Source organism: Dasypus novemcinctus, chromosome 16 (genome assembly GCF_030445035.2).
Source record: "Dasypus novemcinctus isolate mDasNov1 chromosome 16, mDasNov1.1.hap2, whole genome shotgun sequence".
NCBI classification, from domain to species: Eukaryota; Metazoa; Chordata; class Mammalia; order Cingulata; family Dasypodidae; genus Dasypus; species Dasypus novemcinctus.
This window is the reverse complement of record NC_080688.1, coordinates 74683383-74696566: the sequence shown is the minus strand read 5'-3', so window position 1 is coordinate 74696566 and position 13184 is coordinate 74683383. Positions and strand designations below refer to the sequence as shown.

The following is a 13184-nucleotide window of genomic DNA, read 5'->3' as shown; positions in this document are numbered from 1 at the left end:
GTACAATTTAAAAAAAGGCACTAAAAATGCATCAGTGCATAGGGCAGTAGAGAAAGCTCCAAGAATCGCCCTAAAAGCCTGAGGATAAATTTTAATGTCTTCAAATGAAAAGGAAATAAACATTATATTGATTGATTGATATGATTCCTTCCCCTGCCTCCAATAAATTATCAAAAAAAAAAAAAAAATTAGCCAGTCTTGTACACTTTCTAAAAATTAAAATTAAAAATTGCCGCTGCTATTGTTCTTTGATAGTTGCTATCACCATGTGAAAATGAGCTGTTGACATGCATCATCACAAAGGTAGCCACAGGGACGAGACGGCAAGAGAAAAAATTTAAAAATCTCTCTGCTCTGAGTCCACGTCATGGATTGCTTCATTAACTTTTCTGCAGCACTAAAATCTACAATTTCAGATGGAATCACATGCAAACGGATTTTTTTTTTAATTCCAAAGCTAAATACAACTACTCTTGAGACCTGATCCATACCTGTTTCCCACAATCAGCATGGATATAGGCAATTGTTTATATTTATTTTTCTATGAAGTATGTCAGCATGGAAATTCATTTTTTAAAGTAAACTAAAAAAAAAAAAAGAAGTATTGACGCATAAATTTTGAAACTAAAAAATGTATTTTACAATTCACTTTGTCCATGGTACCATATTGGAATATAATACCCTTCATTTGTAGAATCTCATTTCTTCCCAATTAACAACTATTTCTCTCTGTAGTTAGTAGCATTTTATTTTTTATGCTACTACAAGTTTAGAAGTTATTTCACAGAGAAAGGAAAGGAGAAAAGAGGGAAACAGTTTAACATTATGTTTTGTCTACATTTCACCAATGTCTAAAAACCAACTATGTAAAATGTAGGATAAACTAAAGGAAAACCATTCTCTCTGCAGCATGACTGCCGCAATTTGAGACAGATTTAAATATTTGCCAAAACAAACAAGATTTGAATCAACAATTTCCTTTAGGAAAGAATTCCAAGGAATTATTAGATTTGTAGGTCTTCTTTAACAAGCCCAGAACAAAAATGCACCTGCTGATCTGGCCACCAGAGGGGGGTATAACAAGCCCCAACTCACTCCAATAGACACCAGGTAGCCGGAGCCATTCACGCAGCCGTCACTGTTAAAGAGACTTCACAATTCCTTTCCTCTAACGAACTTTACAGGGGTGGAAGTGTTTAGAGTGAGGCATTTTGCAGAAATAAAGGCATCTGTGCTAGCTTCAAAGTACGGAAAAACTAAAAATAATGTGATGCGCTCTAATTGCGAATGCTTTAATTATTAATATTTATAATCTGCACATTTTAAAGAATTTGAGGGTCTTAAAGATACAAGCAAAATGATCAAATAAAAAATTGTACAAGGAGAGGGTATGGAAAATATGGACATGTATAAATTACTTGAAGAGCACAAAAGGAGAAAAACAAATCCACTCTGGTGGGGGGGTGTGGGGAGGGGGACCAGAACCAGGGAAGCCAGCGTGCAAAAGCAGGTGTGGTGGGGGTAGTGGCGGTCTTCAATTTGGTCTCTTTTCACTCATTTATTAAACCAAACATCACACATCTACCAAGAACCCGGGTGAGCCCTGACCACGGCAGGGACTGTGGTCTGATGCCAAGGACCAAGCGCCTGCCCGGTAGAGCCAAAGGTTGAGGAAACCACAGGACAATGTGCCAAGTGTGATCATGGAGACCTGCAGAACAGTGGGGAGACCAGACCAAGGGCCCCTGAACCTAGGCAGGTGTTGAGAGAGATTGGGGAAAGCTTCCTGGGGCCACACTGACCTGAGAACGTGGGGATGGAGGAGAACTAGCCTTGTGGTACAGAAAGAAGGTGGTGGTTCTGGGCTCCGGCCAAGGCAGAGCAGGGCACGTGGGGCCTGAGGGCAACCACGAGGATGGGCAGGGCAAGAGCTGCATCAGAGGGTTCACAGAGGGCCTTTACACCAACGTGAGGGAGACTGGACTTTAGTCCATGGCACTGGGTAACCGCTGAAGGGTTTGCCAAGGGCAATTTGTCAAATCTGTGGTCAAATTTGTGTTTGAGAGAGAGAACTGTGTATGTATTTTAGAAGAAAGAAAGGAGAGGACAGATGTGGGCCCTGCTTGAGAAGACCTCCAAACTAGACGTGGGCACCAGAGGGATGCGAGACCCAACAGCAACTCGCAGCCCTGTAGCTTGGATGCTGAGATAGATGGTGGAGACATCAGCTGAGACAAAGCATCCCAGAGCAAGAGGAGGCTGCTGGCAGAGGGCGTAGAGAAGCAGGAAAAAAAGTTTCAAGTATTTAGACATTCCAGGCCAAGGATACCGTGCAGGGACACACAAACGTCCCTGAATTACATGGTCCCACTAGTCTTTCAAATCTCATTTGTAGAACATGGTTTGATTATATGTCAAAGAACAAGGGAAAATGAAATAACATTACAGGGAGCCTGTAAATCATTCTGGGAGAAAGACATTTACAAATTTCTCTTTTACCCTCTAGAGCAAAAGTCTGAACTCTCAAGATAACATTTAATATTATAGTTACCACTTCAAAGTTAAAGCCACTGTCCTCAATAAACTCACACAAGCACAAGCAAGAGCTCTGAGATAACTATCCATTTCTGATCAGTGGGGGGAAAATAAATTATGGTAAATTTTAAGATTCACCCATTCTGATTTCTCTACCAGTTGCCCCAACTTGAAAAGTAGCCTTTCTTTTAAAATGTGTTTGGACTTTTGAACTATGAATACCTGGTTTTAGTATCTAAAAATAACAGTGACTTGAACCAATCATCAATTCTTCAATGGGGGAAGCAAAGTAATATGCTTCTAACAATAAAGGCGAGAAATGCAGATAACCTTTCAGGTGCATATATTACCAATTCCACTCTGTATGCCAGAAGGAATGTTAGTACACACATTAAGAGGCAAGGCATATTTTGTATCACTTGTGTTGACATTATACAGTAGGAATGCCAGTTCTTTTAATAATTTACTTTGGAGTTACACATTGTAGATTCCTTATTAAACATTATTTGTACTAAGGTCATAAGTAAAAAACATTCAGTAGAGAAAGCATATACAATATTTTAATTGCAATACACTAAGTTACATGGCTGCATCTGTTTGTATACATATAAATTCAGCTTTATATATTATTCACAAAGCAGTGGGAATAATATTTTCTCTGAGACAAATCATTTTACAGTTGCATTCCCTTTATAGACTTTAAAATTCAGAGTGCATGTCCAAAAGTCTCATAAGTTATATTTTAAGCATGCTGCCCTTGAACAGAAAAGGTAAAAAATAAAAAAGCTGTTGCAACATCAAGGAGCCTCTCTCCCTCATATCCAAAACAGATAGCAGATTTATTGGCTGTCACAGACCAACCAGCAGTTCTATGTTTAGCTGGAAATCATGACCAAATGGTAGTGGCAATCCTAGTACTAAATATATGTTTTAGAGAATCAGTGGCTTATGCACTGGGGGTTTGGCAAACTATGACCACTGGCCACTGGAACACAGCCACATCCATTTGCTTCTGCATTGTCAGTGGCTGCTTTTGTGCTATGTCCAAAACTGTAAGGCCTGCAAAGCTGAAACCATTTTCTATCTGTCCCTTTATAGAAAAAGTTTTCTTAACCCTGATCTAGAAAACTACCATTACCACTTAGGAAACATTTTATTTACAACTTAAAAACCTGGCAGTTCACTTAAACTTAGAACCATTCTTAAAAATCTCATCTTCTAAGTCCCTCTCCCAAATACAAGCACTAAATATAAATAACCTCATGAAATCTATGACAACATTTCTTAGAAGATTAGACAATGCAGTATATGAGGTGTGTATACAAGAACTGTAAAACCTTGGGGGTTCCAAAGATGTGTTTCCAAAATGGATTCTGGATTGTGAGTTTTTAAACACAGGGCTTTTAGGTTTGACAGACCATTTTCACCCTAGTGGTAAGGGCACCTTTGTCAATTCAGATGCATAATGGGTCGAGAGAACAAGATTGACAAGGACTTCCCAAGGCAGGGCACTGAGGATGGATGAACACGGGGGCGCTGCACAAGAGCAGGCGAATCCATGTCCTGCACAGAAAGCGTGGCAGCCCGCACCTGGCCGTGACCCTCGCAGCCACCCTCTGCCCTCCCGATGCTGACGCGCTCTCTACACAGTACCTACTGGCTGGGTTCCTGAGGGCTTGGATGCTAACTGCATTTTTGTACAATAAACGTTGTCATCATGGTCTTCCACGGGTAGGAATGCTTTCATTTCTGACTCATCTCGGATTAGCCACATTCCCTTTCTTACACTTGAGCTTCTTATACTCTTTCCTACCCCCAAAAAGGAGGAAAACAAAAGACGACAGGGAGACAAATGAAGGTGCTGGCATAAAGCAGGAGTAAAGGCAAGGCAGGAAAAGGGGGTGCATGTAAAGAAGACCTGCAGCTGAGGAGTAAGGAAAGCAGTGAATCAGGAGGGGGGGGGCAAGGAGAGGCAGAGCCAGGGGCAGACGGTGGCTGTTCACCAGCCCCAAGGCGGGTCATGTGCCTGTCCCTGACTGCCACCCTTTGTCACTAGGTTAGTTGGTTAAAACGGGGCCAGGCTCTTTAGCTGCTTTGTAATGCTTCAGTCTGCTCAGGCATCATTCTGCCCAGATTCACAAAATTAACTGAGCTTCTCCCGTGTGTACGAGGAAACCCTCGTCCTCCTAACAGATGGTGCCTTCCCTCCCACAGACTCGGTGACCGCAGCATCAGTCGGGACTCTGAAGAGCAAGAAGGCAAGAAGCCCTACAGTTCTCCCCCCATCCTCGGTCAAAGCGTTGGCTAGGGCGGAGGCTCCTTGCTAGCACCAACACAACCCGCCAGGCAGGCAGCGGTTCATATATCCGCCAACAGCCAGGAGCGCAATCTAAGTGCCACCTGTCTAGTTTACCCCTTTACCAGAACTTGAAAGACAAAAAGACCAGTTTAGACAGAAACCCTCAAAAATTAATTCGATATTCCCTGCATTCTCAATTAGCGCGTACGGAACACAGCACGGCCTTTTCCAATGAATCAAGATTATTGCAAATATCCGTTATTATGGCACTGGCTGCAGTACAGCAAGCCCTGGGGGTCCAGCACTGACTGCAGACGTGCTTGCCCTGTGATTGGACCCATCTGCCACTCCTAACGCGCTCAGGGTCTTGGAACCCTGGGGCTACGTGCTGTGCAAGCTCTGGCTGGCACATTTCAAGATGTTGCGTATATTCATTCATATATTCAAAAACCAGGAGGTAAACACAAAATACACACAGTTGGGCAGTGGTTATGGAATTAGAAAGGGTTTTTTAAATTTAAGGGGAAAGGATAAATATCCTCTAATATCATTTCAGAATTTTAAAATGAGAACAAACGGCCTGAGCATTAAGGTTCTCTGACACTCTCTTGAGAAACTGTCAGGAGCTCTTTGGTACAGGGATTTTAAGACAGGTACTTTTTGGCCCGGAGGCCACTTGTGTTGATGTTGTGATGCTCAGCAAAGCTCTAGAGAGAGCTGCGGCTGCTCAAACAGGCCTCCAGGGAGACAGTTGCCTTTGCAAAGCACTTACAGTTCACACTGTCGCTGGCACAATGGAAGGTGTTCTGTGCTTGCCTGAGCAGGAGAGCATGCTATGGGGAAGCGGGGAGAATTCAGCTCAAAGGCTGAAGAGCACCTAGTGTGTGTGTGGGGGGTGCGCCAACTGTAGGCCAGAGCTCTGTGAGGCGGTGTGGGGTGTTGGGGGCCAGCGGGGTGGCCCCCCCCACAAGGCGCATCTGCCTCGCACCTCCGGCAGGGAGGCCCCACACAGCTCCAGGCCCGGTGCGGCTAGATGGCCAAGATTTTCCAGAAACCTGAAAATGTGGATTTTCAATAGGAAATCTCAGATATTTCCTATTAGAGGCGGCAAACTCCAGCCCCCTGGCTGTCCTAGAAGGGCTTAAAGTTTAGGCAACAGGTTCTCAGGGTTCATCCAGCCTCCAGGTTTCTCCATCAGCAAAAGGAGGAGATTTATTTTGTTCAATGTTTCTACAAAAGGGGAAATGAAAATATAGAATTCCTAACTCTTTGGGAGAAAACATTGATATCTAAAATTTACTCTTATATACGTGCCAAAATATCACCTTGGCAATTGCTGGTCACCTAGGAAAAGAGATCAGGCTGTGCCCACATCAACCCCGGGGATTAATTTTAGCATCACTAACAATAGGACTAGACACCACACCTCCTGGTGCACACAGCATCACGACCATTCCTGCCCCCAACGGCGAAACTGAATTTGACCAAGCCTCTGGATCCAGCTTCTAATATATGGGAAATACAGGGGAAAGAAGAACAAATTAAATGCTACCATTGGCAAACAATCAGATATGGAAAGTGAAACATCATTTAAAAAGAGGGAGGAAAGTGACTGTTTTAGATTAAGAAAGTCTTAAGTTACCTAACAACTCAACGCAGTATGATTTGCAGTTGAAGCTTGGTTTAAACAGCCCAGGTGTAAAAGGCATTTTAGAGACAGTATGGGAACTCAGATAATGGACTAGGTAATCGAATCCATTAACATAATTACTGTTAATTTTGTGAAAATATAGGAAGATTTTATGTTTATATAGGAGTATGTTTTTGTTCTTTAGATATGCAAGGTGAAGTATGTAGGGGTTAAATCCAAAATATCTATAACTCACTTTTAAATACTTTTAAAAAAGACACACAAGCAAATACAGTAAAATGTTAACTTAAATCTAGATAACAGGGACAGAGGTGAGCTGGTGCCATGGAACTATTATTACAGGGCATTAAGTTTTCAGGAGTCACAACTGCTAGGAGGCAGAAAGATTTTTAACCTTGTCCCTCCAATGCCCTCAAGCCCAAGTGTGTTTTAGATTTCAAATTACCAGCTGCCAAGAGAAAATGATAGCAACCCAAACAGGTAGAACTCGATGCTAATGGCTCAACGAGCAAAATAAAGAAGCAACTGTGAACTAAGTATCCTGTAACCTACAGTATGAAAGCATGAAATTCTACAGTTGGTTTGCCAAATTTTAAAGAGCTGCTTTATGGTCTCAAATGCCTCCTAAGTAACTTCACATAAAGAAAATGACCATAATTAAAGAGGAAAAGGGAGGAGGATTAGATATAAAACTTGCATTCAAATGACACTATTTAGTTACTGCTTCTGCTTATGACAAAATATTAAATGTCTTGAGATATAAGCTTAACTCAAAATGAGTCAAGTTTGAAAAAATATTCTAAGCTTAAAGGAAAAAAACTTTAAGACCTTACTTGGCAAAGTGCATCTATTCTAAACTAAATACTTGATATTCATTCACATTAGGTACACTATATAGTTCTTTAAATCTACCATGGAACTAATTACCAAAATTCAGGTTTTGGAAGGACCCTAACAGTCATCTACGCTCCAACTTTCCATCTATACCTGAACTTCTGTCATCCAAGAAGCATACATCGCAAAGAGAATGGCAATGGAAGTCAGATAACTCTGGACTCAGTTGATCCCACCACTCATTATTATAGAGCTGTGTGATCTTGGCTGATGACAATCTCCCTGAAATTTAATTTCCTCGCTTATAAAGTAGAGATAATTAGTCCCTCTTCATAACGTTTAGGCAGAATCTGATGATTTTCTGTCAGCTTCCATGCACAGTGCCAGGCATCCTGGAAGCATTCAAAGAACAGTATATAAATAGTTTATTTTTAAAAGCACAGGCCCTGGCTCAGTTCCCAGCTCCACACCTTACTCGTGATATAAATGTACAACTTGTTTCATCTTTCTTGCCTTGGTTTCCTTACCTGTAAAATGAAAAGAACAAGAGTACTTACTGCCTAGGCCATCAGGGATCAACTGAAGTCACATCAACAGCTTAAACCAGGCCTGCCACAGAGTAACTGCTCAATAAACATGAACTATTGTTAGCTGGCCCCTCCTTCCTTACACCCCACCTTATGCAAGCTGGACTCACCTACAGCTAACTGCATACTTCACCATAGCTAAGCTGATTTGGCCCTGACCCACAGACAAGGCTTTCTAAAAAGCATTCTAGGAAAAGTCCACAGTGGTCCTGCTGATCCCTGGTGTGACCACTGGCAAGGTTCCTGCCCCTGCCCCCCTCCGCCTCCTCTGCTCTGTTTTGGTCCAGGTCCCAGCCTGCAGAGGTCTGATGCCCTGCCCCATGCCAAGGCTTCCACCTGTCCTGTGCAGAAAGCCATGCTAGCCTGCAGCACCTGTGTGCTCCCTCCCACTCTCTGGGCCCACAACACTGAGAGGTTTGGTGCAGTGCTCTCTGTCTGTTCTCAACTGCTCAGCCTCGTGTACCCCCCAACAGAAGTTTCTGGGAACTACTACAAAAGAGGGTGTTCCTTCCATGGGTATGAAGAACGGATCTGGCACAAGCATTGTTATCACACAGACCCTTCCCAGCCTGTCCCTCCACTGAATCCCTGGAGACATCTTCTCTGGCACCAAGCCTTGAAACCTGCTTCCCTTGACCTCTCTCCACAGTGCCCTTTCACCCAAGTCCTAGGCGGGCTGCCTCAGCTGGTCTAGACAGCACCATTGTGAGAATCAGAAGAGCACCTCCTCTGGGGGCCAGGGCATACCAGGGGTGGGGGGAGCTAACAGCATCCCTATGTGAATTAGAAAAGAGTGTCCCTTCCTCCAGGCAGGCAGCCATGCACCACAGCATCCATAATTAAATTCACCAAGCAACCACCATGGGCCCAGGCTCTGGGCCTACAAATATACATAAGACAGGGTTCTAGCCGCTATGCCCACCAACTCTATGAAGCAGGGGCTGTTTTGTCCTGTCGGGCTGCGGGTGTTGGAGGAGGCAGAGATGAGCCTGGCAGGTTCAGAAAATGTTGCTTTTTCAGGGAAGGAAGAGTAGAAGGAGGGAAAGAGGGAGAGAGGAGGCAGATGAGGTCCAATTCATTCACTCTTCCAGGAAAATATTTCTTGAGTACCTACCATGCTCCAGGTCCTATGCTAGGCCCCAGAGAACAGAAAATAAAACATATATTACCACCAAAAGCTACAAACCTAGTGTGGGAGAAAGAAAGAATTATACTTGTAAAACAAGTCAAGCACAACGATCAAGACATGCACAGTCCTTCCCAGTACCTTTCAAAGAAAGGACGGTGGCATGGCCTGACAGAAAGGAGGCCCAATGTGCTGGAGGCCCGAGAGAAGATGGTGCCTGAGCTGGGGACTAAGGAAAGGATGAGCAGGAGCTGCCCAGACTTTGGTGAGGTGGGGGCAGGTGCCTTCTCAGGAAAGAGGACCCCAGAGCAAAGGCGCAGGGGAAACAAGGGCCCACTGCTTGCAGGGGAAGAGCAGCTACCTTTCAGACACGCAAGAACCCAATGGACCAGAACCACCTATGGGGTTCCTCTCTGAGCCCAGCCTGCCAGGTGTTCCTGTTTTCTACTAACAGGTGGGTTCAAAGGATTTGCCACCCAAGACAGTGCGGGTCCTCAGCCAAGGTAATAGGTCATAAATGGTGCCCAGAGACAGAGAGATGTCAACGCCACATCCTTCCATTTTAACTCACTTACTGGCAAACAGGGAGTGAACATCAAAGGCTTGTTGGAGAGCTACTGCATTTCAGAGAGACGGAATCTGATAATGGAGGAGAGGAAGGAGGACGGCAGGCAGAGAGGGAGACTGTGTGAGATACTCGTTACACTACGAAAATGAGGGACAGAGCAAGGATTCAGTTTCTGACTCATTTTCTGGCACTTCTCCATTAGGCCAAATTTATCTTTCTAATTAACATGGGCTCAGCTTCAAGTATTACCTATAATTCCTTTTTGCCCTGCCTCTAAGAAATGACCCTACTTGTTTTCATATAAACAGAAAAGGCAATCCAAAAATCAGATTTGCTTGGCTCCTCTAAGATTTACAGTCTAACTCCACTAGCAATTTTAATGTTAGATCTGCTTAGAGGGTTGAAAAATACTATCTGAATCTTTTTTTTTTTAATGAAGGGTCACAGATAAAACACCCCAATCAAGCTTTAAAAAAAAAAATCACTGAAATGTTCCAAATCTAACTTTTTACTTCAAACCTAAAAAATTCATTGAAAAAGGTGAAAGAAATTGGCATTTTTGACATTTAAGCACAATTTACTAGTCAGCAAGCAAATGTTTAAATCAAAAAGGAAAAAAAAAATTTGCCCAGGCTTGTTCTTGGTGATCCTTATTCTAAAGCAGTCGAAGAAAAGATATTAAAAAGTGAAATGCCTCTGTCTCCAGTGAGTCTCTCATCTAGGAATAGGGACACGTGAAATATTAGAAAGCTACCAGGCAATGCATATGTGGGTGCTAAAGTACTACTGTGCTCCCTGTGCAGGCTAAAGATTAAGGGGGAAAAAAAAGACATGTGGGCTGAAATTTTCTTGAAAAGCTTCATGGGAAAGGCATGATAAGGTAGGCTTTGACAGGTGTGGAGGGTAGATTTCAGGAAATGGTACTTCAGGAGGGTGAGGGGGACCAAGAGTCATGGAAGCAGCTCAGGAGTCGGTGAAAGCATTGCCCTGACACTATACAGGGTGGACCTATGGGTCGTCCTGTGTCTCCAGCCAGCCTAGCATTCGTCATGGCGCCAGCGCATGGTAAACCACTCAGTACAGCTTCATAGCCAAATGGGGAAATAAACCTGCCTGTGGGATTTGCTTCCAGCTTCCACACCACCAGTGGCACCAGCTACTATCAGTGCCACTGGGCAGGAGGGTCCCCATGTCAGGACCCATGAGCACCAGATATCTAATCCTCAATTAGCAAATTGAAGGCACACAGAAGTATAGGAATTTTTAAATTAAGATTTCACTGATATTTTAATTGATTTTTATTTTTTAACTTTTCTAGGTAACATGTGATTCATTTACCAATTTCTTCAATAGACAAAAAATGTTCATGATGGGTAATAGGACAGAAAATAAAGAGGTCTGCGTGCCCAACAGCCACAGAGGGTTTTCCACTAGGGCACGAGGACACCAAGGCCAGACAGAATGAGCTGCCTTCCAGAGGGTCTCCAGTGTCAGGCTGTGGCACACAAGCCAGAGGTCATTCAGAGCAACAGTGCGGGGCAATGACATGACACAAGCAGCGTTCTGATGAGATGAATCCCACAGCAAGTGACTCTTCCTCGGCACCTACCACCGCCCGCACTTTTAAACCCCACAGTACGACCAGACACCTTGCCGCAGAGTTGAAAGAAAGGGTACTGGGCAAGGGACAGAGCCTTTTCTAGGCCAGTTGTCATACTACTGGCACATATGACTTGGTCAGGTAATTGAACCTTTCATGACTTAAACTTTGTCAGCCAAAGACTAGTAAAGTTGGGCTAGAAAATCTTCAATGTCCTTTCCATATCTAAAGTTCAAAAGGTCTTGTTCTCCAAACTTTGGTTCAAATCCCAATTCCAAGTGGCTCTAAACTCACCCTACTATTAGTCCAAAAACTTAATGTAACACAACACAGAGCACCAAAAGGGCTGATTTAAACATATCAGGTAAAATACTCAAAATAAAGCTGTTAATGCAACACAGAAAAATCGGGATGCTTGCCTGTTAGTGCTTCTGTAAAAAGCCACAGAGATCACTAAATCCACCCAGATCATTGAATCCCCTAATGCAGATTATACATGCCAAAGAACATGCAGTTCTCCTAGAAGCAAAATGGTACTTCCAAGTTTCCCTAAATTGGAGTTAAAAACCAACCAAACAAAAGAAACAACAAAAATGAAACAATGGAACTTTACTACTGACAAAAATAAAAACATCAGAATTCAATTTCCTCATGAAAGCAGCCCATATGAAGGACATGGCTGCAGCTACTGTGGTGATACAATGTCCAGACCCCGGCTCAAAATGCAGTCCTGGACCATCTGCACAGCATCCTCACCTCCTAAACCAGAAACTCTGGAGGTAGGGGCCAGCCGTCTTTTCTCGAAGAAGTGTTCCACCAGGTGATTCCGATGCTTGTCTAAATCTGAAAAGTGCTTGCCAAGCTCTTCAGAAGCCACCAAAAAAAAAAAAACAAGCAAACATACCTGGCTCCAAAGATATCCTTTTTGGCGAGATCAATTCCAGAAACAACTTTTACTCTGAGAATACGTGACTCTCCCTGTTGGATGGAAAAAGAGAAAAAGTTCAAAAAACCAATCTTCAATAGATCACTCTCTCTCCCATCCAATATAAAAAGTCAGTCATTTCTACTCAGTCCAGTAATAAGACACAGAACAAAAATTCAAACATAGGCATGTCTTTCTTACACTGTAAGTTCAAAAAACAACATTCCAGCTCTAATATTCCATGGCTCTAGAAACTTACAGGAGCTAGATCAATTCAGCACAAGTTTAAATCAAATTATTATTTTTACTGTTGAAAGGAATTATTTCCTAGGTCTACTAAGAACAAAGACATACCTCTGAAAACACCGAGACAATTGCTTAAGTGCAACAAGGTACCCATATATTTAATAAATAATTCCTCCTTTGAAATCTATTTGTGCACACAGCTTGAGAGTAAAGGGAATTTAATGTGGGAAATACTTCCTCAAAATTACAGTGCTTTTCAAGATGTTGGTGCCAGCAAGCAAAAGTAATTCCTCAGTTTCAGTAAAGAGAAATAAAAAGCATCATGCTAAATAGAAATTATCCCAAACGTCTCGGAAATCAATCATTCATTCATCGATCTGTTTATTCATTCATTCCAATATTTTCTAAGTAGCTCCCATGCAACGGACATTGAACTACACTTTGAAATACAGACATGAGAACATGCTCACGGTCTACTGAAAGTGACAAGCAGACCATCAGCGCACCTCCCTGGTATGGCATCATGCCAAAGGGCATGGGTTGGAGAAGTATTTAAGCCCTAAGACATACCAACAGGACCTCAAGACAGAAGAGATGGCCTAAAGGGAGGCAGGAGAGAATCCAGGATAAGGCTCAGATTACCAGTTAGGGTCACTAATTGATAACATAAATTGAAATACAGACTCAAGTTGAGGTCAAGGTACCTATGAAACAATGGGGGTAGGGGTGGGGAACAGATGGCTAAATAAAGGGGAGAGACATCTGGTCTGGGCTTAGTGACCTTCGAATTATCAGTGTAGTGGTGGTCGTTGG

General features: G+C 43.0%; 1 protein-coding gene across 5 annotated transcripts in view; it reads right to left on the bottom strand.

Annotated features, from left to right (window-relative positions):
• The window catches only part of NEDD4L (NEDD4 like E3 ubiquitin protein ligase), a 334138-nt gene that overhangs the window by 211153 nt on the left and 109801 nt on the right, over positions 1 to 13184 (bottom strand). For all 5 annotated transcript variants that reach the window (XM_004447200.5, XM_004447198.5, XM_058277800.2 and 2 more), the window contains exon 2: positions 12105 to 12178. In XM_004447200.5, coding sequence (XP_004447257.1) covers positions 12105 to 12178 — 74 coding nt within the window. The remainder of the gene's footprint in view (positions 1 to 12104; positions 12179 to 13184) is intronic.